Genomic DNA, 26662 nt, shown 5'->3' with positions numbered 1-26662 from the left:
AGAACGTCCAACATAGGCAGGTGAGCGCTGTGGTAAAAATCTCTCTGTTTTATTTCAGTTGTCTTGTAACAACTACTCCACAGACAGTAGGGGTATTTACACTTTGTACAGCATTAGCACAATAGGAATATGCAAATACGGACATAAAAAAGTACAGTTTTGTACCTACCATAAATGTAGATGTTCGAGGATTCCCTTGCTGCAGTCCTGACTATTGGGTATAGTCCGCGTCCCAGTCGGCCCGAATACCAGAGTATAAGGCTGACGTCGGTCATGGCGCCTTAGACTGACGTCAGTACGTCAGGGTACTAATGCGCATGACCGACGTCATTTCCTCAGTCTTTTCTTGCCCCAGATGTCAGAAGACCCAAAAAGACAAGTCCCAAAAACAACCTGCACCAATAAACATGTACAATATATACAGTAATATATATACAAAAAATATAAGCATGAAAATGCACCTACACAACCACCCTGAAACACAGAGGGGAAGGAGGGAGGGTAAATTGGACTGCAGCAAGGGAATCCTCGAACATCTACATTTATGGTAGGTACAAAACTGTACTATGTTCTTCGTCTTCCCTTGCTGCAGTCCTGACTATTGGGTAGAATCCCAAAGCAGAGGTAAGGGAGGCTGGCAAATTATAAAGTAGCAGGAGCTGACAACATACCTTGTAAAACAGCTGTGGCAAAACCAGCTCTAGACTTAGAGTATATAGGCAGGTGATAATGCCTAGAGAAAGTATGCACTGAACTCCAAGTAGCTGCTTCCAGAATATCCTTAGTTGCCACCCCCCTTAGAAATGCTGTTGAAGTGGCAGTAGCCCTAGTGGAATGAGGCCTAATCCCAGCTGGAACCTCTTTGCCATGATGGGAATAACAAAATGCAATGCAAAAGCCAATCCACCTAGAAATAGTTTGTTTTGACACAGGTTTGCCCTGTGAACTTAAAGCAAAAGAAACAAATAACTGCTGAGACTGCCTAAAATCTTTAGTCCTGCTCAAATAATAACGCAATTGCCTGTGTACATCTAAAGTGTGCAAAATCTTTTCCCCTTTATTTTGAGGATGTGCAAAAGACGTAGGCAAATGAATAGTTTGGTTTAAAGCCACACTAGAAACCACCTTAGGCATAAAGGAAGGATTAGTACGTAATGATACCCTGTCCTTATGGAAAATCAAAAGGGCTCTACTGCCATAAGGGCCTGCAACTCAGACACCCTTCTTGCAGAAGTAATAGCCAACAGAAAAGCCGTCTTCCATGACAAATATTTCAATTCAGCAGTAGCTGCCGGCTCAAAAGGTTGTAGAGTAAGTTTTTCCAACACAAAATTGAGATCCCAAGCAGGAGTAGGAGCTCTACGTGGGGGTCTTATATTCTTTGCCCCTCTAAGAAACTGCTTGAACAAAGGATGAAAACAAAGGTGGGTCACAATCATAGTGAGCTGAAATTGCTGCAGCATGAATCTTTATGGAAGAGAAAGACAAACCTTTGTCCAATAACTCAGTAAGATATTGAAGAGCCACACTCAAATTAGGCTCTGAAATCTCCAAATTCTTTGCTGTACACCAAAATAAAAATCTCTTCCATTTTTCTGCGTACACTCTCCTAGTACTAGGCCGTCTAGCTTCCATAATCACATTTAAAACTTGTTGAGGAAGCTGAGACCTTCCATGTTTCAACACAGAATATGCCAAGCTGTGAGATGGAGAGATTGAAGCTTGACATTGAGCAGATGACCGTCCTTCTGAGATAACAGATGAGGAATCAGAGGTAAAGGCCATGGAGGCTTCTTTACAAGACTCCTTAGAAGTGGGTACCAGTGTTGCCGAGGCCAATCTGGAGCTATCAAAATCATCCTTGGCCTGTCCTGTCTGACCTTTAGTAATACCTTTGGAAGAAGAGGTAGAGGTGGAAAAGCATAGACATGAAGGTTTTTCCAACTGAAAGACAGAGCATCCACTTTCCAAGCTGTGTGATGAAACCCCTTTGTGCAATACTTTGGCAGCTGGTGGTTTAGTGGAGAAGCGAACAGATCTATGTCTGGAGTTCCCCATGACACTGTCAATTTCTGAAATACATGAAGATCCAGTTTCCACTCGTGGGGATCCATGATTTGTCTGCTTAATACATCTGCTAGGGAGTTCTGTGCTCCTGGCAGAAACCTTGCCTGAAGAGTCAGTTGCAGGCTTAACGCAGTCTCCCATAAAATCATTGCTTGCCTGCATAGAGGATAAGAATGTGTTCCCCTTGCTTGTTGATGTACCACATGACAGTTGTGTTGTCTGTCAGAATCAACACCTGCCCTGGAAGAAGTAACTCCTTGAACGCCATCAATGCAAACTGGACTGCTAACATCTCCTTCATGTTGATATGTAGATGCTGTAGTCTGGCAGGCCACTTGTCTTGTATCCACTTTCCATTTAGATGAGCTCCCCAAGCAGTGTCCGAGGCATCTGTCGTTAAAATCTGACTCGCCTCTGGCCGGGTCACAGAGAGTCCCTTGTTTAGGTGACATTCCTGAGCCCACCACAAGAATTCCTTTTGAAGGCAAGGTATTATTTGAATGACAGTGTCCAAATCTTGGCAGTGCTGTGTCCATACATTTTGAGATACCATTGCAGCTTCCTCATATGCAGTTTGGCATTGGGAAGCACCAGAATACAAGATGCCATGAACCCTAATGCTTGAAGGACTGTCCTTGCAGTCAGCACGGACTGATGAGATAGTTGATGGAAGTAAAGTGACAGACTCTTTTGTTTGTCCGGGGTTAAAAAGGCCATCTGGGCTGCTGTATTCAGTCTCACACCCAGAAAGCACATGTCTTGAGAGGGTACTAGACTGGACTTTATTTCGCTCACAGAATACCGTAGGCAGCTTAGCACTGCTATGACATATTCCAGATGCTGTAGAAGGTGTTCTTTTCTTGAGTCAGAATCAGGCAGGCGCGCAAGTAAGGATAAATTTGAATGCCTTGAAGCCTGAAGTAAGCTATCACTGGAGCCAGAACCTTTGTGAATCCTCTGCTCCGAGAAGATAAGCCAAAGGGCAATGCAGAGAACTGATAATGAAAATCTCCAGTTCGAAACCGCAGATACTTTCTGCAACTTAGCCTTATGGGCACATGAAGGTAAGCTTCCTTGAGATCCAAAGTTACCATCCAGTGATCCTTGCCCAGCAGAGGTAACAGTTGCTGTAACGTCAACATCTTGAACTTGGGAATGTCCAGATAAGTGTTGAGGATAGATAAATCCAAAATTGGTCTCCACGTGTTCCCCTTCTTTGGTACTAGGAACAGGCGAGAATAAAATCCAAGCCCCTTTCTGACACAGGGACTGGCTGAATAGCCCCTATCTGGAGTAACTGAGAAACTTGCTTGAGAGCCTCTTTTCTTTGTGGAGGAGGAACATCTGGCATGCCTTTGAAAGGGGCATTGTGTGGAAATAAAATCTGTACCCGTGATGAATGATATCCAGCACCCATCTGTCTTGAGTGATTAAATCCCAATTTTCTTTGAAAAGAGACAATCTTCCTCCCAAAGGAGCTGCCAGACGAGAGTCCACTGGCAGCTGAAAAGGCAGGTCATTGGTTCTGCTTACGAAAGGACTGACCCCTGCCCTCACCAGAAGTCTGAGCAGGTGAACTGTCTGATCTAGGCCTAAACGAACCTTGAGCCCTGCCCCTACCACGGCTAGATCTACCCCTAGACTGGGAACCATAAGCAGGATATGTCCACCCCTTAGCAGGCCAATTTCTACTAAACTTCGGAGGCTGCACCTGCAAAATCTTTAACAGTCTGCATAGACTTAGCTTTGTCCTCCATTTTCTTTAAAACTGCTTCCACAGGCGGTCCAAACAACACATCAGACTGTAAAGGAGCATCCAAAATCCTGGTCTTAACATGCTCAGCTAAATTCTGATCCTTCAACCATGCATGTCTGCGAAGAACAGAACTAGTAGCAGCCACCCTCGAGGAGGCCTGAACAGCATCAAAACCACACTGCAAAGAATGCTTACCCACTTGTTCAGACACATGAACCAAATCCAGCAATTCTTTACACTCAATACCTTCCGCCAAAGCATCCACCTTAGATTTCAATTGTGAAAGGAGATAATTCTGATATTTCAGCATATGAAATTGACAATTCAACGCCCTCATGGCTAGAGTGGAAGAAGTATATACTTTCTTACCCCACCTATCCAAAGCCCTTGCCTCTTTATCAGAGGGTACAGGATTTTTAACAACAGAAGCTTTAACACCTTTAGGCCCCTGAGAAACAGTTTCTGGGTCCGCCCTGGGACTCTTAAACAAATACTTATGAGCTTCGGGCACCCTATAATACCTATCAGGCTTAACAGGAGCAGGAGGCAAGGAATCAGGGTTCAGAGAAGCCTCTGCAAAACATCCTCCACCACATTCAACACAGGAGGAATAGCTAAGGGCCTATGCTGAGGCAAAAACAAGAATTCCCTAAGCCTTTTCTGGAGTCAGAGTAATCTTGGCCTTCCCATTTAAAGTGCTCCCTCATGGAGTGAAGAGTCTCTGAAAATGAAAAATCCTCAGGAGGAGAAGCTGAAGGAGTGGAATCATCCACATCAGAATCAGAATAAGCAGGAAACTCTTGCAAGTCTTCCACAGAAGACTCTGAAGCCTGTGAACACTGTTCAAAACTATCAAACTCCTGTTCCACCCTAGGCCTCTTATCAGGTGGGGGCATAGAACCTCTAATCAGAGTAATCAAATCTTCAGCCATTTTAAGCATATGTTTCTTAGGCACAGAGCCCGAAATGCTAGGAGAAGCCCCTACAGAAGCTGAACTTGGCCTTCCTCTAAAAGAAGCTCTGGAAACAGAAGGAGAGGCCCTAACTACCTTGGGAAGAGAGGGAAGAACAGTTACCTGAGAAGCCCCCTCAGCCTGGCCTACTTCCTGAGAGGGCACATCCTGTAACAGTAAAGTATCTGCCTGAGACTCCATAGAGACTCCTGGCAAAACCTCTGGCTCCCTGAGCCTTCTAAAGGACCGACGTCCGGGACTGCCGGTTCCTCACCCCTAGACTTCACTGTTTTGTCCTTGCGCTTCTTAGATGAAGCAGGCGCCGGAGCATCCGACGGCATAGTATAATTGCAACGCTTCCCAAACACTAACCTAGCACAATCAAGCCTCCTCTTAATAGTGCGCTTATTAAATCTAGCACAAGAGCGGCAACCAACAACGACGTGCTCAGGCCCTAAACAAGGTATACACAATGTATGATAATCCCTATGCGGTATCTGCTTCCCACAAGAAATACAGTTATTCACTTTTTCTGACATCCGTAATATACTGAGGCAAGAAAACCAAAATGTTCCCAACGGGTTACTTAGCCAACTCTGTACTCGGTCTGAAACTCCGGTTTCGGAAAATCTCAGAACGCCAACCTGCACTCGCAAAATTGCTTCTGCATCGGACCATGCGGCAAAAAAGACTGAGGAAATGACGTCGGTCATGCGCATTAGTACCCTGACGTACTGACGTCAGTCTAAGGCGCCATGACCGACGTCAGCCTTATACTCTGGTATTCGGGCCGACTGGGACGCGGACTATACCCAATAGTCAGGACTGCAGCAAGGGAAGACGAAGAACATCTCTATTTTCATTGGTTGACAGAGTTACATTCATTTATGCAGATATGGATACAAAATCTCTATTCTCATTGATTAACAGTATTACGGTCATTTTGTATAGAGATGGACCTATGGGAATAAACTTATTGCAAAGACCTCAATCAAAGGGGAGAGACCTGCCTTTTATAACCAGTGCTTTCGCAAGCAAGCTTTGGCAGACCTACCTGTTAATCAAATGTGCAAGTAAACCAACACTCAGTTGAAAGCAATTAAATCGAGGTTTCTAAATTATGACCAAAACTTATATTAACATTAACCCAGGGAATGTTATCCAGGGTTGAATAACAGGACCGAACTATATGGTGTTAGAATCTTAAACATTTAAAAAGCTCCTGCAAAATTATTAAACAGGTGTCATGCCTTCTCATGCCCAAAGGATGTTTAGCAGAGGCCACTTGAATAACCGTATCTCAATTTGGGTAATGCTAGAGCTACTGCAGAGGATGTCAATAGTCTCCAGAAATTTATGTAAATGGGTTAAAAACCCAGGGGAGTAAAGGCAAGATATACCAAGAGTGGAACAAGCAGAACATTAATCTTTAGACAGTGAGCATATATAGCGGCAGAGGATTAGAGAAAACATTTTCATTAGGAACGCAGTCACTGTTCGTAGTAAGCACGATGATGCAGTTTTCTTAGGTTCAATACACTGTTGATGAAGATTATGGTGTGGAGTAATGGTGGTTTGCCTGCATTAAGCCAGATCTGCCATTCCAGCTCCCTTTTCTCCAGAAGGTCATTGATGGAGCCTTGCAGGGCTCCCTTTTCGATCATATCAGTCTTTTCGTTGCCATGCCTTGCCAATGCGTTGTTGCAGCTGCGGTATTTAATGTCATGTAGGTGCTGAGCAATCCTTGTTTTCAGCTTGTTCAAAGTTTTGCCAATATAAAATGCACCACATTTTGAACATTCTGCTTTGTAAACTAGACATTCACTATCGCAGTTCCCTCTGTGTTTGGGCAATTGGACTTATCGGCATTGCTCAGCATCTTACAGTAGCCACACTTCTCTTTTCCACAATGGTAGATCCCAGGTCTGTTTCGAAGTAGTGGGTTCCATTCCCTGCTTGCCATCTCTAGGAAATGTCTCAGATTCTCATTTCTCTGATGCTGAAATATGGCATGGCAGGGTCGTGCCTGATAATACTCCAGTTGTCCCTAATAATGCTTCTAAGGGTTTGGAAATCTGTGGAGTATGTGAGCACCATTGAGAGGTCCTTATGGTCCTTCTTGTGTTGCTTGATCTTCTTTCTCAGAGTTCCATGTAGCCCGAGTTGTTCTGTTTGTCTTCTACAATGAGGTTGAAGATCGAACAAATGAACTTTTCGCGGCATCCTCTTTCCAAAAAGTCTCTCTCTAGTTTAATGATGCTGGCTGTGAAATCTCTCTGGTTCTTGGACACTCGGGTGATCCGGAGCCCCTGTGACTTAAGAATGTTTCTTTTTGTATGAAAGGGGTGAATGCTAGCCCAGTGGAGAAGATTCACCCTTGTGGGTTTTTGGTATAAGTTGCTGATGAGAAGATCTGAGTTGCATTTCTTGGAAATCGTGAGACAGAAAAACACAGCATTTTCCCTGTTATAGCTGTTGGTGAATTTTAAAAACTTGTGGAATTTCCTATGTGATCAAAAAAATCCCTTAACTTCTCCTCTAACCTCTCCCAGATGATAAAAATGTTGTTGATAAAATTATAGTAACAAGCCATCTCCTTAAAATAGGGGGAATTATAAACATGGGCATTTTCCCCCAATTACCTAAGGCCATGTTGGCTATGCTCAGTGCCATTGCTGCCCCCACTGCAATACCTTTTTTCTGCCTGAAGTAATTCCTATTGAAGCACAAAAGGTTGTTACAAATAGTCCTGTCTTATTATTCAACTGTGGATAATGTTCCCGGGGTTAATGCTAATATAAGTTTTGATCGTAATTTAGAAACCTCGATTTAATTACTTTTCAACTGAGTGTTAGTTTACCTGCACATTTGATCAACAGGTAGGTCTAACAAAGCTTACTTGCGAAAGCGTTGGTTATAATGCGATCAGTCGCTCCCTTATGATTGAGGACTTCATGATAACTTAGGTCCATCTCTATACAAAATAAATGTACACTGTTAAACAACAGAGATTTTATATTTGTAGATGCTGTACTAAGTATAAATACCTTGACTGTCTGTGGAGTAGTTGTTACAAGACAACTGAAACAAAACTAAGAGAGATTTTTGCCACAGCTCTCACCTGCCTATGTTGGACGGTCTTCAAAAATAAAGCTTTTGAAAACCAAAAGAAAGCTTTTAGTAGTTTTATTCAACTTCTGAATTAGGAAAACATGAGATTGTAGATCGAGGATTGGGTTTATTCTCTTAAACTGACTTGGAAGCTTGTCCGGCTAGATTGAGTTTGTCGGCTGGAATTCAATCTTGGTATGTGTACTTTTTAAGTTAACGAAAACAAAATAAACGTACTAATGCCAAAGTCCGCCTGACAAGGAATAAAGACTGCAAACAAAATACCCTGAACTTTTAGCTCAGTGGCAATCTCTTAATATCGAGACCAGCTTCCGTTATATGGATTTGATTAAGAACTTTTTTTTCACCTGAAACAGAACGTCTACGAAAAGAGATACAAGAAATACAATCAGTCTTGGATAAAGACTATACAAGTGTTGCACATAACCGACGCTTAATTGAACTTGAATCCATGTTCAATGAAGCAAATGAGAAATTGCGTGCACAAAAAATCAATAAACTAAAGAGAGACCACTCCGATTTCTCTACTGGGAACATTTTCGTTTGGCCGCGCCACAACCATTCCAGCCAACAGCGTATTGATGACGTCAATCAGAGACGACGATTACCCAGCAGAATTACTCGTGCGAGTACAGAGAAGACAACGGTGGATCAGCCGTGTGGAAATACGAACAATAATAGTTCTATTAACTTACCTATAGTAACAACAGCTACAGTTTTATCTGATACAGCATCTGCTGAACCTTGTCGCCTGACTGAGGCCGACTTTCCGGTGTTACCAGCAGTGACAATAGCGGACAGAGAGAATATAGGGGACAGAGAGGTCCTCGACTTAGAGCATGGTCAAACAACATTGGCCAACGATGATATTGTATTTGAGAAGGATGATATATCCAAGGGAGCTCGTCCTAAAGAAACACCAGGTAGGCATTTTTTACACCATCTTCCAGCTCCCGTAAGGAAGAGAGGGGCGTGGAAGAGATCATTGAGCGAGGGCAGGGAACAGGACAAAAGGAGAAGGACTGCCTTTTGACTTATGATTCTGTTGATAATATTGTATATAATCTATCATCACACATGCTGACTGAAGAAGAACATAGTGTACTGAGTAAAGGACTGACGTTTGTGCCAGGTAGAGCAGGGGTATTCAATGAGACAGTAATGGACATCATGCTCTTTTGCAGGAATTTAGCTTTGAAATGTTTATATAACAATGACAATGCAGTGGTTACTAATATGCAACTACGACGACCTAGTTGTTTTGTACCGCAATTTTCACCTTCCATGCACATGTTTATTGATAGCTGTGAAAGGGATTTAGAGGAATACTTTAGAGCTAATGGACACAGAAAGTATTTTAATTTGACATTTGCACAACAACAGGCTTTACAAGGGTTAATACAAAACCATGATTTGGTTATTAAGAATGCAGACAAGGGGGGGGGCAGTCGTTGTGTTAGATAGCACTTTTTATAAAAACAAACTGCAGCAGATGCTTTTGAATGATCAAGTATATGTGAAAATTAATCCATTGACTGTTAAAATGATTGTTGAAAAAGTGAATTTGTGTTTGCATGACTTACATGGGCAACAGAAAATCAATGATGAGCTGTTTGAATTTTTAAAAACTAGTAAACCCGTTACACCATTGTTAAAAGCCTTACCCAAGGTTCATAAATCCCTGGAGGACCCACCCCTTAGACCCATTGTTTCAGGGAGGGGGTGGGTAACTGAAAATGCTTCCATATGGTTAGAATGCACTCTGAAGCCACTGTTGGAAAAGTTACCAAATGTATTGAAGGACACCAAATGTTTCTTACAGTTATTGAAAGAAGTTGATGGGAAGTATCCCACTGCAGAGTTATTGTTAGTTACACTGGACATAGAAAGCTTGTTCACAGTGATTAATAATGATTATGGGGTGAAAGCCATTGAGAGGTTAATGCAAGAGATGGGTGAATCGACCGCTAAGATACATTTAGTGACAACTTTGTTGCTGATAGTCTTGGAAAATAATGTTTTCTTAAGTGGTGACCAGATGTATAGACAGGCACAGGGGATTGCCATGGGCACCCCTTGTGCCAATACCTATGCAAATCTGGTTCTTTCATTTTGGGAAAGAAGTTTTGTAATAGCCAATTCAAGATGGAATAAGCACATTGTCATATACTCCCGTTTTGTGGATGATATATTTATTTTATGGAGGGGGGACACAGTCACATTGGAATTATTTTTAGACTATTTGCATTCTACAACAACCTTTCTAAAATTTACAATGATTCATTCCCAGTACAACATCAGTTTTTTGGATGTTGACTTATACATGACCAATAAGGGCTTTTCCTCAGGATTACATAGAAAAGAATGCTGGAAAAACAGTCTGCTAGATTTTAGCAGCATGCATCCTCGGTTCTTGTTTCCTAACATTATACAGGGGCAAGTGTGCAGGACATCTAGACTCTGCACTGAGGATTCCAATTTTCAAAAAGAAATTTCTGAGTTAACAACAAATTTTGTCAACAAGGGCTATAACAAGAGCATTGTTGAAAGAGCGATATGTAATGGAAAGTGTAAGAGAAAGGATAGGTACAAACCTTGGTTGAGATGCAATGAAGGGATGATGCCAAGAGATGTTGGTCACTATGATACTTCTAGCAAATCCAGACTCTACTTTACTTACAACAGCAATAGTAGGGACATCTATAATATACTTGAAAGGAATTGGAACATTTTGAGGAGTGACAAGAGGTTGAGTGAGCTAGTGGGCCCTAGACCGTGCATTGGCTATAGGCGAAATAAAAATCTAAAAGATCTATTATGCACTGAGGATAATGCTCATAATATTAAATATCCTCCCATGAATATAGGCACCACAATATGTGGCAATTTTAAAGCATGTTCTTATATTAATAGAAATAATATCATATTCCAACATCCTAATAGTGGTAAAATATTTGAATTTAAAGGTAGAGCGAATTGCAGGACAGAAAACATAGTTTATATAGCTGAATGTTTAGCATGTACCTCATTTTACGTTGGCTTGACTAATAAAATGTTTAAAGTCAGGATATTACAGCACATTTGTGCCATAAGGAATAAAGATATACATAATGCACTATATAAACATGTTGAGTTTTTCCCTACACATTCTTTTAAATTTAGAGTGATAGCTAATGTGATCACGAATATACGAGGGGGTGATGTTAAAGCAAGAACAGAGTTCTTAGAAGCAAGGTGGATTATAGAACTACAAGCACATAGGGAACCAGGCTTAAATGACCTGGTCCCTTTAAAACCGGCACTGCAGAAGAGGCGTGTTTTTTACTAATAGTTTTCTAATTGTTTTTAACTGATTGGTTCTTTTAAACTGGTTGTTTTAGTCACAATGTATATAACTGTTTTGTAATGATTTTCATATTGTCTGAAGAAGGGTTTATCCCGAAAGCGCTAACCTGTGAATCTTTTTGGTGGATTAAAAGCATTCATACAGCAGTGTCCTGCCTTTCTTTTGTTTGCAGTACTTTTTAAGTTAGTACTGCTTTTGTGATTCAAACTCAGAGAATCCTTGGGATACAGTCTCTCAACTTGAGAATCCTCAGTGCTTATTTTCTGATTTAAGAAATGACAATAACAACAACACTTTTGAATTTTGCTGTGCATTTTATTTCTTCTTTTGTTTTTCCATAGTCTACACTTTTCCCTATAGGGCAAACTTTGCTTTAAAGTTGAATTTCTTTACATCCATTCTGAAAATCAGGAAACAGGGATGTGATCAGAGATCTGCCCATAATACTTTGTAATGCATGAGAAGTTTCAGCTACTCTTGTGCGACAGTAGCTGACAGTGCAAGGTGTGTAATGCCTCTTGAAATGGTTGGTAGATTAGTGATATACTTCATGTTTGATTGCCATTTATATGTCACTTCAGAATATGGTACAGCTTTTAAAGCTGTTCCGTGGTGACTAACCTCTGTACTATAGCGAGAGGTTTGCTTTCCTTTCCAACAGTGAGATTCATACACAAGAACCTGGCTAGAACACAAAATATTATAATCAGATTACTTCTCATAACAAAGTTGTTTAATTTATTTGAGAAATGGATTCAAGAAATTTACCTCACAAAATATAACTTAATAAAGCAAACTCAGTCAGCGGATGTGGTATAAAGTCTGGACTACAGTCCAGGCGACCTGGGTTGGGTTAACATCTTGGGTGTCTGAAGGACAGTGGCATGGAAGGAAGGTCAGGTCTACCTTGAAGGGGAGGGCAGAACAAGCCACTCACTGCCGCGATCCCTCAGAGGAAGGGTGGGAATGCAACACGTTGCCTGAGAATGAGCATTAGGATCACTGAGCCACAGTCTGATAGCAGTCTTCAATGGGGGGATGTAGGGGATTGTAATTACAGAAGAGAGGACATTATGGACCTCCAATAGTGCCACAGATTGCATGTACCCTCACCAAGGATTAGGGTTAGACAACTACAAATAGGTACTCTCTCTGCTGGAATTTCAGCAAGGGCACAAATCACTCTCACGACAGCCCCCTCCTCAGCACTGGATGGAATCCCAAGTGTAGATCAGTAAAATGGGTCATGTAGGACTTTGTTGAGCCTTCATGGTTGGGAGGCATGGAGGCAGAAAGCAAAGACAACTCTTAATATGCACAGCACAGATCACTCCCCCATAATAAATAAATAATTAAACAGTGGTCTGAAAAGAAAGTGCATATAACTTCATAATCAAAAGGGTAAATAAAAGACTAGCAACATACATAGCTTCATAGCAGGTTACCAGACTAATGGCCCTAGAGCCCTAATAAGCCTAGCCAAACTTATCCAGAGTTCTCCAATTGGTGGTGGTTACCCTCTGGTCCTTGATAATGCACGTTATAGGTCATTTTCATTTTGACTGTGTAAATAAAGTTAAGATTTCATTGTTTAACATTCAATCCACCAAGAGGAACCATTTAAACAAAAACCTGCTCATGTAAATACATTTGCATTTTAAGACTGGGATTAATGAAAATGTTTCATTAAAAGAAGAAAAAGGTATGTACACTTAAGCTTTGTCACTCTGCTTCTAAATGCAACAATGCACTGAATGCTGTGCATTAAAAACAGTACAAAGTGCAGACAACAGAAATTTAAAATCAAGGTTTGCACTGTTGACAAGGGTCTGCATAAATGCACTATTCATATTACAATTTTAATAACACAGATAAGCTCTCTCTTTTTTAACATGTGTTCAGTCTTAGCTATATGAAACTTGCCACACCAACATTTTCCCATGATAACCAACCAGCATTTTAATATTGCAATTTTTATACCCCCATTACAAAAATAATTAGTATATCTTCCCATGGTAGGGTAAAACCTTGACCTTTACTGACTGAAAAGTTACATCATCTACACAAACCACATCTGAAGGTCCCTGTAAGTTTACCTTTGTTCTGCTTGTGTACAGATGTATTTTAAATGTGATACTGTACTTATAAAACATGTTTAGATAAAAAGCCTACAATCACAGCTATTTCAGCATCAACAAGTTTCAAACTTTCACTTAACATGTCACAAAGTATCTCACTATCTACAGTTTTTTGTGACAAATTGAACCTTATCACACCCGACTCCTTTAACAATTTTATTTGCACTGAGGTTTTCCTTAAGAGTACATTACAACTCGTCTATTGAATTATATGCTTCACGAATTAACTGACTGAGATAGTCCCTCTCTCCAATCTCCCAATCGCCTCATACGTATAGATAACATGCTTAATGGCCTCTCTGGTTTCTACTTTAGAATTGCCCTATGGATGTGTTAATCTTTAAGTCCCTCAGCTGATTACTAGTGAAGTGTAAAAGTTTATTCCTCCCAACTAGTTTTCTATAAATAAACATAATTCACATTAGCATGTATAATTAAAAAGGATTGCTCTGACTCAATTGATGTAAATGTCAATCCTCTTCATTAATTTAAAAACTCAACTTTCTTCAATGAAAACACAAGATTCATCCAAGTAAAACATTTTTATATAAACATATTTAAATAAGTAAACTTGAATAACAACTCTTCTTCTTTGTCTGCCATGACTGTGTCCCTGATTTGTTTAAATTCACTTCCATTTATTTTTTTACCATTTGTTTACCGGGAAAGTCCAAATGGACATGTCCTTTTTCAGTTGAGGCCCAGGGAGAAAAGTTCCACATCATACCTCTCAGAACAAGAAATCTGGACAAAGCGAGATATAAAAGTGGGACAAAGGCCCAAAACCAGGGACAATTTTAAATATTGCTCTTACAAATTTAGAAAGTTGATAGAATAACAGGCTTTGCATTAGCAACTTTCTGAAGGGTATGTTTGCCATTCATGTCAGAAAACCACAATTTTAAGAAAAATAGACCAAAAATATGAGACAAAAATCTGGACATTCTGCAAAAATCTGTACAGTTGAGAGGTATGTTCTACATTGAACATTTATTTCCATCGATGTCCCTCAGCTTCATTTATATTTACTTTCACAAAGAAAAAAACATTACTTCATAACACTAATTCAGTCAAAGTGATAACTTCTTGAATCTTACTGTTAGTCCACTTGGTACATTTATACAACTAATTTTCTAAGGTCTGAATGCACAGGTTATTTTACACAATGGCGAGCAGACACTCAGCATACAATAACCTTTCAAGATAACCTACCTACTTCAGGCTGGTAATAAAATTAGAAATTTCTTAAACAACTTGGGGAATGTAAGTAATGTATTTAAGTAAAACTCTGACAGAAAGAAAACGTGTTTTGTAAGATACCCATGGTCTGAGACAACAGGACTCACAGGTAGTGAACTGTCTTCTTAACACAGATCTTAAGGATTCCAAACAGTACAAGTCACTTGAGAAAATCTATCATGCAGAACTCGTATTTCTTTTTACTTAACTGATGGAAATCTGGCACCACCATATATTTACATGCTAAGTTGAACAAATATATCCCACGTTAGCCTACAATAAAACCTATCAGCAATAACTGCTTCCATAAAATGTATGTGACAACCCTTAACCATGATGACAGTGAAATCCACTTTGTCCACGTGTATTATTTGGAAATTGTTACTTCTTAAGCTCACAACTCTCTGCAAAAGTTAAATTATCACACCCACCTTGTTTCACAATTTCATTTGCTCTTATGTTTTCATTAAGGGTATATCACAACTGTTCCACTGAATTATATGCTTCACAAATAGGCAGGTTCTCTATCTAACCTCCCATTCATTTAATACATATGGGTAAACTATGCTTAATGGTCTCTACTGTTTATGCTGAACTTTTAGAATCCCCCTTTAGGGATACTACTGAAATCTACTGCTAATAATGTTTTACATAATTTTTCAACTAAGGTTATATAACCAGTTACTTATTGGAAGAGAAGTAGACTGTTTGCTGAATCCTTATCATTAATCCAACTGTAAAACATGAAGTTGGTTTACCTGATAAAATGTAATTAATCAAAACAAACTCTAGTATGTGAAATTTCTTCAGTGGACAAAAATGTAACCATTAACTAAAAAGTGATAATTCATTAACACCTAAAACACCAGGTGAGAAGTCCACATCTTTATAACACTCAACACTGTTATATTTTCTGGGCTGTGAGAGGAAAAATAAAATTAATAAATATATTTAAATCACAATGTCCTAACGCTTCACCTGGTAGGTAACGAATGTTGCACTTTTGCTTTCCCTTACAGTGTGCTCCCTGTGTTTTCAGTTATAATTGGAAAAGCATTCAGAGACTCTTGCAACTCAAATGGGGTCTTCTTCTTGCAGCAAGAATGGTGTCTCATTTCTGTTTTCACTGTTACTGTAAGAAAAGCTGAAAGCTTCCTTTTGTCTAAAACAAGAATGAGTTTCTTATCAGATATTCATAATTTCATTATCACACTCTTGACTCACTTGCACAAGTATTGTCTACTGGTTTACCCCCCCCCCCCAACACACACACACTACTAGTTCACTGGGCCCTTTTCACGTAATATTGCGTGCTTAGTATTTGAAATAATTTACTGGCTTTATTGTTCTGTCCAGTTTTTCTCCAGGACAACCGTTTTTACACAACTCCGTCACTACATCTTGTGAGTAAAGTTAACAATAACTATGCATGCATTAGTAATGGAATTAATGCCAGATACCTCCTCATGTCAACTTAAAACTAATAAATATTAGAATAAGAATAGGGCATACACTGCCAACATTTAGTAAAGTGAAGAATGAATGTTTTCTCTCTAGATTAGTGATGACAGAAATGGGTGTGTGTGATAGAATCACAGAATTTTGAAGTTGTTAGTTGAGAATGAAATGTAACTGCCATGATGCTCCAAGTCCAGCAAGTAGAAAAACAAAAATCAAATATGGACGCTGCAAATAATATGGAAACTTTACTTATTGAATTGTGTGATCTGAACAGACTGCTTGAATTACACATGAAAAGTAAGGGTGGTGTTATAACAAAGCTCTTGCAAAACCAGCAGCAACCATTGCACATGTTAGATACCAAATTTGCACAAGTTGTGGTAACACAACTGCAACAGTAAAAACAAACCAACATGCAAAACACAATGCATGTGACAGCATCCCCCAAGGTCTTCACCTAGAGATAGTGGCAGAAGAAGACAACTACTTGAAATACACTATCCTTCTAAAAGAAAGATGAGATATCCACTCTCAAATCCTGTACAACGTCAACGAAACAGCAAACCAAAGACTAACTGAAGAAGGGTAGATATAGAAACCTTGGAGTGGACTTGAAAAGCAATGGAGATGCAACAAAAACTGGTGTGGATAGCTTTACAACTGTACACACCCCTGTCAATTAAATTATTCTAAATAAAAAAAAAAATGCTACATGCAATGATGATTCCCCTTGACATGAAGTGGACATTTTTACTGGATTTTAGGGAAAGCAACTGCGAATGCTACTTTACATCAACTGTATGCTGTACTTAGAATGTTAATGACTGACCTGCACCAAACATGGTAGGCTTTGACTAGGTCATTCATTCCATCTTACAGGTCTGCCTGATTGAAGTTATCCTAGGACACAAACAAATGCATCTTTGTCTGAGTTGTCTACAAGTGAAGCCTATAAATGCTGAAATCTGGGGTACAACTTAGAGTTTTATGCCTTCCACCAAAAAAAAAAAAAAAAAAAAAAAAAAAAATGCATCTACATGATCTTCATGATTTTAGCAGTTCAGCAGTCTGTACTTCATTAAAAGGAGGACCACAATCAAACATTGTGTTCAGTAGCTCCTTGTGGAAGAAATGATGAGCCAAGTAAGACCAGCTGACTGTAAGGCACATGTAAGAGTTTTACTGTATATCTGATGGATTATTTGTAGACAGTTAATGTCCAAGAGACTAAAAGTGCCTACATTATACCAAAGCTAGCACAAGAGAACGGTTTATTTTTGAATTTTGTAGAGGAGGTTAACCCTGATGGCATAGAGTCATAGACAATACACAAAGGGCATTGGGAAATTAAGTCATAAAACAAGAAAAACAATTAAGGTTACACTTTCATTTATTTAACATTTTTGGACCGTGAAAGTCCAACTAGGACAGAGCCTATTTTCAGCAGAGGCCTGGGGAGAAACACTCCACAGACGGACGTATTTGAAATGTGGGCGGAAACCCATACAAATGCAGGGAGGACATGCAGACTCCGAACAGAAGGCTCCCAGCTGAGAATCAAACCGAAGAACCTCTTGCTGTGAGATGACAACGTTAACCGCTGCAGCCCTGAGCCACATACAATGTAAGCTAAACATAAAATATGAGCATATACAAACTGTGGACATCTAAGGAAAACAGGTGCTTTTTACATGAGACACTCACACAGACTAAGGCCTCTCATCTGCCACAAATCACCTGGACTTCAAACTCTCTGTCTACAGAAGTAACACAATCACCAGTCCTTTTTTTGAGGTATACTACACCTAAAACATACAATCAACATGTTTTTCCTGATTAGTAAGGAGGTGGTGACATGAAAGTCATATATGCACTGTACAGAGATCCAAGGTAAAATTATAATTTATACCATATGTTCAGGCAAGCCAGATCACTCACTAGGTATTGCCTTGCTAGATTCCTAGTATGCAACAGCAGAATTTTTGTACAGTTTCTCAACTCCATTTTACATGCTAAAATGTACACTATGCTCATTTTTTTGTAAATACCATCCCAAGATCCTTTAGGTTTCAACAATGTTGATTGTGTATCCTGGGTCACTATAATAGGGTGGTGAGTATAAGCTTAGAGGTCTATTAGTACGCAATACATAGAGGAGTCTGCACCTCCATTATGACGAAGAGTTCCATTCTTGTCAGCAATGCACCCTAGAGGAGCCTGTGCCAATGCACATTGTATCTGGTATAGAAGGTCACACTTTTTCAGTTATAACAGAGCCCGTACTCCACAGAGAAACGCAAAAACTTTTTAAAGCTCAATTTTTTTTTTTTTTGGTCCAGACCTGTTACGGCTACTAGTGCTAGAATTCAGTCTGTTATATATGCATGCATGGAAATAAATATATAGCTAGACTGATACATACAGATAACACGTTCACAGAACTCTGCCAGGGAAAAGATCTCATGCTTTGCCTGTAGTGCATAATCCAGCTATACCCAGAGACAGCCTTGACTATGGTGCAGGAGAACTAAAACACAGGATAATACTGAGCAGCTGCATAGCACTGCAAAAGGAGCAGGGTCAGCAGTGACCCGAATGTAGCCTCATTTTGTACCAACACAAAATCTTCCCCAATGCCCACTCAGATATTCACAGTGGGTCATTTCTTCCAGAAACACGGACTTGTTTGAAACTATTGCCAAAACTGTAAACAGGCTCACTATCACATAAGCTTTCACATTAAAGGATATTCACCTGCAGTTAATTTCCTACACATTTTACTGCAAGTGAAAAAAAAGGCTTTTCTTCTCAAAATATCGTCCAGTTTCACTGCGCCTACAAAACAATAAAAAATGAACCATGGAAAAACACAGGTCAATATTATTAGCTACCCATTTGGAAAGCAATATAATCTATTCACATATTGATTATGGCCCTCTACTGCTTACCCAGCATCAGTTAAGATGCTCTGGGAAAACAGTCTACGCAGCACTCTGCCACGACGTCCTCTAAAATGTTGCCATGCACTGCCAAACTTTTTAAACCACACATGGCACACAGACTTGCCCATTACAGCAGCACTTTTCATCAAACCAGTCAGTAATGCACAACACTCCTAAATCATGCCCTTCTGAAAGTGAACTGCACTGTCTGCCACTCTGCGCCACACATGGGCATATAAACATAAATTTCAAACCAATCAGGGACGCTTTTAAAATATTAGCTCTATTAACCTGAGACATTAACAGAAAAAAATATGAATTAATATACATTTCCTGAAGGAATAAACGTGTGTAACTCTTAATTATTGTCATGTGAGGAGGGATTAAGAGGGACCGAACTAAAATTTGAGTTAAAATCGGGGACAGTTGAGAGGTATGCGATAAGAAACACTTCCGAATCTTATAAGTGTATGGTTACCTGAACTACTTTAGAGAACTCTTCGTAAACCCGCTTCTTTAAGTGCGCTGCCATCTTTACAGCGCGTCATTAGCTACCATGATTCTCTATTAATGTAGAAGGTTTCGCGTTTGGAATTTTCAGCGCTGAATTGGAATGGGTCTGTGCGGCTCCTGTACTAGGTAAAAAATAAATAAATAAAAACGGGTTTTCACTATGTGGTGGTACCTTATTGCGAGGGTTGTGTTTTGTAAAACGTGTACACTTTACAGTGTAATATGGTTATTTCTGCCATTCATACCCCTCAAGTGTACCTCATTACGAGGAACGTACCTCATTTGGGGTCTTTAAAAAGTTCACATTCCTCAAAGTTCCACATTGAAAGACTCTGTCACACATTCAGTGTTAGGAATTTTTTTTAAGTGAAATCCATTGTAAATAGAAATTAATCATATTAAGTAATTAAAAGATCTTCTGTATAAGTAAAACCAGCATATTTTAGCCATTCTATGACCTTCCTAGTTGAAGTTGTTAGTATATGCATTAGTATGTGTTCCACATTTTGCCCATTTGTTCCACATTATGAGGGCTAGTGTTTCTCATTTTGGAGATGGAAGGTTGAGAGCTATGCTGCCATTACCTTTCCGGCTTACGGCAATATTGTATGCCATGGGCAGAGCTGTCAACTGTACAGATTTCGCGTAATATTTTTGTTGTCTTCATAAAATGTGTGGGTTTGGGGGGGGGGGGAATCATTGAGGGCTGATGTCACTAAATAATGACAGACATTGAGTTTCAGACTCCATATCCTTCAGAAAGAAAAAAAAAAACATTTTAACTTAAAGTCAGTTGTTCTAGCAACTTTCTAAGTTTATAAAAGCAATATTTCAAATCTGTCCCTATTTTGGGGCCTTTTGTTACCCCATTAGCCTTTGTCCAGATTTCTTGTGCCAGGAGGTTAGGAGGGATGCATGTGTGTTAAAGCTTTTCAGGAGTACGACCGAGACGCTGTTTAAACGTGGACGTGATGTATTGCTGTCAAGCTATAATAGCTTAATGTACTGTACAGCAGGAGACGACTGATGACTGCCCTTGCACCTAATAAAAGGAAAATAAGCTACGAGATTTTTCTAGTTCACGTCATATCTCTCAGATGCCACTGATTTTGGCTAAGAATGTTTCTCTGTCCCTCCTAATCCCTCTTGAAAGAGGAGATTTTTTGAGAAAAAGGCAATGGATTTTTTCGTAGTACACAATGACAATTAATTACAGTTACATATATATTTTTTTTTACTTCAAAAAATTACATGCTAATTCACATCCTCTTCTGAAAACCTCTCTTAAGTTAGTAGCACGAATATTTTAAAAAGGTGTCTCTAATTATTTCCAGGAGTTGTCCCTGATTTTGGAGGTAAGAGATTGAGAGCTATGCTTCACAGACATTAACTTGTTAATAGGGGCTTGGGGGAGAATGCTCATTTTAGTAAGCTAAAATGTTCTGTATTACAAAGTAGTAATGCACTGCAATACCCCCCCCCCCCCTGAGGATTGTGTAGCTTAAGACATACCAGAATGCCCAGTAAACGTTTAGTAGGATATGTACATGGTGGTTGGTATCCTGCAAATAAAATATATGTGACTGGATTCTCCACTTCCAATTAGAAGTCTGAAGCTGCCATACATTTTGAGGATGACAGGTTAATTATTTTGTGAGGTATAAGAAACAGTTTTTAAAATATATAGCAACTGACTGTACACAAAATACTGTTGCAACTATGCATGCAGCATGATCTTTACGCTTCATACTCTGTGAGTGTAGAACAAAAGGAAACAACACACTGCTTTATAAACTTTTGTTGATTTAGGTTATTCTCCAATAGGCCAAAACGATGACCAGACGTGTATGTGGCATTTGAACATGCCAGAGGATATAGCAAAGCTGCTTACTGACAAATTTAGCTCCAGTTCACCCTGCTGTTCCTAGCAACTTGCAAGAAATAGCCAGGGGAGTTATGGCTGAGGTTATCACTAATCAACAAGTCTTCAATGTGCTCCCCGAAGCAAAATAAATACTACATCTATGGGCCCTGATAATATCCCAGGTTGCCTCCTACATAAGACCTATTGGGCCCTGTAAGATCATGGTTCAACCAGTCAGCCTTAGCCTCCAAACTGGCTCTATGCCTAGAAAATGAAGGAATGCAGTAGTAATCCCTCTGCACAAGAGCTGGCCATCTACTCTCAAAGGTAATTATGGACCTATAAGTCTGACTAATCTTATATGTAAGGCCATGGAAAGAATTATCATGGATGTTATAAATAAAGATGGAGACCTTTAGACACTGGATTCAACACAGTTTGAGTTTGTTGAGGACAGATTTAGCCACCCCTCTAACAACACTGTTCAATCTCAGCCTCTATACAGGTTTTGTACCAAGTGAAAGAAGAACAGCTACAGTCATTCTCTTGCAAAAGGGAAACCTTCCACAGACCAAGGTAACTATAGGCGCATAAGTCTCATACGTCTCATCTCTCCCTGATTTTGACTCAGATTTAGCTCTGGCCCATTTAATCCCTCCAAAAATTGGACACTTTTAAAGAAAAGATGGTAAATTACATTTAATAAATAATGACAATAATTAAGAGTTATAGACTTCTCTTACTTCAAAAAACGTCTATTAATTCACATTCTCTTATTCTGTGAATGTCTCAAGTCAATAGTGTGAATATTTTAAAAGCATCCCTGATTATTTTCTGGATTTGCTTCTGATTCATTCAGAGCTATAATAAGTTTGACAAGCCACATATGAATATCCATGGAAACACTAATCATGGAATTAATAATGATATAGGGAACCTCCAAATGCTGAACCCTCCACAGTTTGGAATTTTGAAAGGCAGGTTATCCTTACTCAAACTGGTGGACTTTTCTGAAAAGATCACCAAAGCACTGGATGAATTAAAAATGGTACACACTCACAGATGTTGACCTAGCCAAAGCCTTTGACACAATCCCCAGTCAGGCATAGTAGAAAAAGCTAAATAACTGGATTGCCAACTGGCTCATAGATAGGACACTGGAGATCAAAAGAGGGGAAGCTACCTCCACAAAGAGACGCATCACTAGTGGAGTCCCTTGGGGTTCAGTGCTAGCACCTCTCCTGTTTGACATTGACTTCTTTGAAGTAAAAGTCAATACCAAAGGGCTCTGGCTGACTACGTTTGCAGATGACTGGAAGCTAGGATCATTTACTGAATCTCCAAGGTTTGTCCCAAATAAACAACTTTGTAAAAATCATAGACTGAAACTAAATGCCAAAAAATACATTATTGTATCCTTTGGGAAGTAATCTACCCTGGGTTACTACCACATCGACAATATTCCCCTAAGAGCTGATCCAGTCCTTTGGGATCTAGAAACGTATCTGGACAGTGACCTAACTTTTGACTAGTGTATATCTACTGTATTAAGAAACTCCATCTACATTGCACAGCTTATAAACAAAGGGCTTTTGTCTAGATCTAGGGAGTCATTATTCTCCTTTATGTAGCCCTCATTAAGCCAATCATTGAGTATAATGCCTTCTTTGGCATATATCTGTCCAGGCATTATTAAAAACTGGAACACCCACAAAGATATCTTACTAAAAGGATATAAAGTCAAACCAATATGTCCAACATGGACCCACTCAAAGCCCTGTAACTATATTAGTTATCCTACAGACTGCTAAGAGATTACCTGTAACTTGCACACAAGGCTTCCTCTGACTCAATACTGATGGACTTACTGCACATCAGCAAGAAAAATGACATCAGAAATACCTGGTCTAGAGATCTAAACCTCTTCTTCAACTTCAACAGAACAATTTGGAAAGACAGGTATATCTTGCAGTGGATACCACCATTCTGGAACAAACTCCCCTTTCATGAAAATAAAGGTCATCCCTGCCTATGGACAGTAAATAGAAATTTTACCCCAAGACTGCCTCATGAACTACTACTGGAAAGAAGCAGCTCCTAAATGCTTTATCCCATGCATGGGTCCCCTCATATTATCTATGGTATGATCCCAGTTATTCTCAGTAGGGGTAATATATAATTATTAACCATGGGATAGTTGAGGCCAATCAATCTCTGAACTGGATAGGTTAATTCTAGCACAAAAAGGGAAACTGGCTAGGCTTAAAATGGCCTTTAAGAGCGGCTAGCTTAGTACTTATGAACCTATGATCATGTGTACTCAACCTGGCAAATGAAGGTGGAAGGAATCGACTTCTGTACCATGGGCTGCAGAAAGTAGTTCTTAGGTGTGGTATGTCTTTTTTCAAGGTTATGTTATTCAGATTGAACTTAGTTCAGACAAAAGATATTGCTGATGAGTACAAACTGTGTGTAGTTGAATTTGAAAAAGTTCAGACAAATTTTAGAGGGAATGAAAGAGGATAAAGAAAATATAAGTGACTTAGGAGTGAAGACGCATCATGCTATCAAATATGGAAGCTGGTGCTGTAAGCACTATAGAAATCAGTGACAGGTACCATTAAAACAATGTATAGGCATAGTAAAACAACTATTTTAAATCTGGTTAGAGAAACAATATCCACACTGAATTTAGTCTGACAATTACTTTTAAGGATAAATAATACACAATGATTACTTTGTGGAATGTGTTTGCACTTATAAAAAAATAAAAGGGAATTTTCAGTTAATAGGGAACTATGCCATATACAGTGACGTATTATGTGAACTGTGCATGTGAACAAACTGTAGAGGATGTGAAGTGACTTTTTCAAAACCAACAAGAGTATTTGTTGAATACATGAAAAGCTTTTCTACAGCAAGAGAATATAGTTATGAAAAGGAAGTATTTGCAATTTAAACTGGGTTCTTTTGTTAAAGTAAATAGTAAACAGGTGATGAAGGCATGTGTCCAGAAATAATTTTGCTAACCAAAGTGATAATCATGTAGTATCAAATATCGTTTACATAATTACAAGGTTCAGGTACAACTTCTGAAAGCAAATAAGTGATTTCGGGAGTGTAAAAACATTTGGTTTGTTCAAAACTGTCTATGGGCAGTACTTGGGTGTAGTATATAACTTAACCACAAAAATAACAGCTCGTTTTTGCTGTGTGGGTATTTTGATGCTAGTGTAGAGGACTGAATACCATATAAGGAAAGAAATAAATGCATTGTGAAACTAACATTGTTAAAGACACTAAGAAAATGGCAAAGCCATGGAGATTCATATCACTTACTAAAGGTTAGGATAAGAGGAGATGAGATAAAAATTATGATGCACAACCAATCTACAGGAAATTCCACAGGAATAGATGTTATTCCTGTAGAAGTTTGGAAGCTTGGAGGAAAAAAACTGATAAAGATCTGGAAGGGTTTGTTTAACAGTATTTTAGGAGGAGAAGTACCAACATATTGGAAGAAAGCAGTGGTAGCTGTAATAACTAAAGAGGGTAAATATCCATTAGATCCAGCTTCATACAGGCCTATTTCAATGCTAAACCGATATTATAAAGTGTTCATATCCATAATGGTAAAAGAATGACAAAAGTAATGCCAAAATTGATTGATGTGGATCAAAGTGGTTTTGTCACGTGAAGGCAAACATTTAACATTAGCAGAACAATGATGATCCAGAGAGAAGCAGTCATTGTTGTCAGTGGGTCTTGATGCAAAGAAGGCATCTGACAGAGTAAACTGGGATTTTATGAGCAGGGCAATGGAAACATTTGGATTTCCAGAAAAGAAATATAAAGATGATTAGGAGGACATATGAGGGATCGGAGGTGAAAATTAAAGTGGGTGGGGTTCTCTCTGATAATTTCTGCTTGAGCAGAGGAATCAGGCAGGGGTGTCCTCTTTCCACTTTGTTATTTGCATTATATTTAGAACCGCTGGCAAAGAAAATAAGGGACTCAGAAATTCAATGATATAATTGGTATGGTAGTCAAGAAAAGCTGGATCTATTTGCAGAGGATATTAATTTATACCTGACAAAACCAGAAAAAGACATTACAGTGTTGTGGAAGATTTTGAGATAGTTTCAGATCTTTTGGGATACAAAATTAATGAAGCTAAAACAAATGATGTATCCACACATGAACTGGTTCAGCAATATCCATATTTATATGGGCATGATAAAATGAAGTATTTAGGATTATGGATTAAAATTTATTCTGCTGTGGCAGCTAAGGAACTGTGGGTAGAAATTGAACAAAAGATAATACAAAATGTGAAAAAATGGAATCTTTGTTATATGGATATGGATAGTAAGATACAAGCAGTCAAAATGCTTTTAGTCCCTTTAGTCTTATACACGCAGTGTTGTGCTAGTTACTCATAAAAGTAATGTTACTATTACCAGTTACTTTTAAGTGAAAGTAATATATTATTACTTATTACTTTTCTAAAAAAAGTAATATATTACTATTACTAGTTACTAACTAGTTACTGTTGAGTTACTTTTACATAAGTATCGTTTATCAATTCTCATGTTCAGATTTACTCACACAGTACTTGTGTGTGAGGAATACATGCTTACTGCACGATTATGAGCGTATTAAAGTTGTATACACAATGTTACAATAATGATAAATAGCATTTTACAGTTTACAAAGTCCAACAGACTAGCCTTTATAGTTAGAGAGTAATGATTTATACATAAACCAAAGTACAAACAGCTAGCAACACAAGACCTATAACAAGTTACAACCCATCAACATTTCATAGGTTTATAGGTTGGTTCTAGGCTATCGGCTCTAGGGCCTACACAAGCCTAGCCATAACAGTTCTCTGGGTATTTCTTCCCACAATATTTACTTCCCTGGACCCCTGTCTAGCAGGAATGCTGTGTTACCACCATGCATTTCACTGCCAAGTCTTGAACCTTGGCCCCTGTGCACTACAGTCAGAGCAACATACCACTATACCAAATCAGCTGTTTCAACAGCACACATTAGGCTAATCTGCTAAAACTAATGCTGAAGACACAAAAATGCTTACAGAATATGTCATATAGGTCTAACAAGACTGTTAACACAACAAAGTCAACCAAAATATCACTTTATATAACTATTCACAATGACTACACATTTCTGTTGGCTCGAAGAAGGAGGAACTTTTCAAAGTGTTTGTTGGTGAGTCTATTTCTTC

At 39.0% G+C, this 26662-nt stretch overlaps 1 protein-coding gene across 2 annotated transcripts in view; it reads right to left on the bottom strand.

Moving 5' to 3' along the window:
- INTS4 (integrator complex subunit 4) overlaps window positions 1–19603 on the bottom strand; it is a 1189969-nt gene extending 1170366 nt beyond the window's left edge. The window contains exon 1 of one of the 2 annotated variants that reach the window (XM_044073339.1): window positions 19513–19603. In XM_044073339.1, the coding sequence (XP_043929274.1) occupies window positions 19513–19566 (54 nt within the window). In that variant the 5' untranslated portion in view covers window positions 19567–19603. The remainder of the gene's footprint in view (window positions 1–19512) is intronic. The other variant, XM_044073340.1, reaches the window with a different exon arrangement.
- Window positions 19604–26662: the final 7059 nt, after the last annotated feature.

The sequence above is a fragment of the Protopterus annectens genome, chromosome 5.part1, assembly GCF_019279795.1.
Source record: "Protopterus annectens isolate FY-2018-M chromosome 5.part1, PAN1.0, whole genome shotgun sequence".
NCBI lineage: Eukaryota > Metazoa > Chordata > Ceratodontiformes > Protopteridae > Protopterus > Protopterus annectens.
Note: the sequence above shows the minus strand (reverse complement) of the source record. Positions and strands in the feature narration are given on the sequence as shown.